Below are 1,445 nucleotides of genomic sequence, written 5' to 3' on the forward strand. Positions count from 1 at the left end.
AGCAAAGCAGCCTTAGACAAGTCACATAAACTATCTGCACCTAATTTTCCTCTAGCAAAATGGAGATAATGATAATGTTTTATGTTGATAGTAGAATGTAAGTTACTTTTATTGTTACAATAATGCAATAAATAGAGGTTAAAACAACTCACATCATGCAGGTATAATTTATTATCAGTGTTATTCACCCCTCAGTATTCTCTACTATTGTAAGATCTTATTCTGAGAATCACAAGACGATCAAAATTGTGTTTCCATGAACAACAGCGCTGTGTCTGAAACCAGAGGTAGAAAATGGGAAGCTGTCTGAGAATAAAGATCTGTTTATTGAGTCTGAAAATGTCACCATCCAGTGTGACTCTGGCTACGGTGTGGTCAACTCTCAGAACATCACCTGCTCTGAAAACAGGACCTGGTACCCAGAGGTGCCCAAGTGTGAGTGGGTAAGTGGCACACACATCAGGGAGCTTTATCACACTCTCCAGAGCATTGACCCAACCAACACTGATGAGCTCTGACTTTCGTCAGGAATCGCTTCTGAGTTGTTTAAATCACTTTTGGAATCAGCAATTTCACCCCAAAGCCCTTGGTGAGCTCATTAAGGCAAGTCCTAACTCTCTCAAGTTCTAATTCTCTCATTTAATAGCAAGAAAACCTAGGCCCCTAGATAGGAGGCCAGGGTTCCAAAGACCCAGGTAACCTGGGACCAGCCCTGTATTTTCTACCATAAGTGCTATGCTTTTGCATCGCCATCAACACCTTCCCTTCGGTGGTCCCTGAAGAGGTGCCCTGAGTGTCTTCGGCAGCACTGTTCCTCCCCTGCCACATGGTCTGGAATCATTCTCTGATGTTTCTCTGAATTACGCCCTCATATCTTGGATTTCTTCCATCCATCCTGCGGAGGGTCCTGATACTCCACTCTAATTGTCATCAGTGAGGCATCCTGAAGGAATCTTCTACTTCCAACAGTTTGGAGAGAAATTCTCTCAAAATCTATCCTTTTTCTCTCTTTTAGGAAGTCCATAATGGCTGTGGGCAAGTGGTAGAAGGCAGCAAACTCATGCAGTGTCTCCCAAGCCCCACGGACGTGAAAATGGCCCTGGAGGTGTACAAACTGTCTCTGGAGATTAAACGACTCAAGCAAGAGTAAGACTTGAAGAGGAACACCCGTTAGAAATCAATACAACATAAACCGATGAACAAAAACAGATCTAGAGACAGGAAGCATCGATCAGACTCTCAAACCTCAGAGGAAAGGCAGGGGAGGGGAGGGGTAAGGGGGAGAGATCAACCAAAGGACTTGTATGCATGCATATAAGCCTAAGAGATGGACGCAGACAACAGGGGATGAGGGCGGGGGCAGGACTGAGGGGATGAGGGGACAATGGGGGTATAAAGACGCATTTGTAATACCTTAATCAATAAAAATAAAAAAGAAAAAGAAA

At 43.9% G+C, this 1,445-nt stretch overlaps 1 protein-coding gene across 1 annotated transcript in view; it reads left to right on the top strand.

Moving 5' to 3' along the window:
* Nucleotides 1–1,232, top strand: part of LOC102767165 (apolipoprotein R-like) — a 16,925-nt gene extending 15,693 nt beyond the window's left edge. Inside the window, exons 3-4 of the mRNA XM_006775926.2 lie at nucleotides 268–443; nucleotides 1,016–1,232. Of these exons, the coding sequence (XP_006775989.1) occupies nucleotides 268–443; nucleotides 1,016–1,150 (311 nt within the window). The 3' untranslated portion in view covers nucleotides 1,151–1,232. The remainder of the gene's footprint in view (nucleotides 1–267; nucleotides 444–1,015) is intronic.
* Nucleotides 1,233–1,445: the final 213 nt, after the last annotated feature.

Source organism: Myotis davidii, unplaced genomic scaffold (assembly GCF_000327345.1).
Source record: "Myotis davidii unplaced genomic scaffold, ASM32734v1 scaffold469, whole genome shotgun sequence".
NCBI classification, from domain to species: domain Eukaryota; kingdom Metazoa; phylum Chordata; class Mammalia; order Chiroptera; family Vespertilionidae; genus Myotis; species Myotis davidii.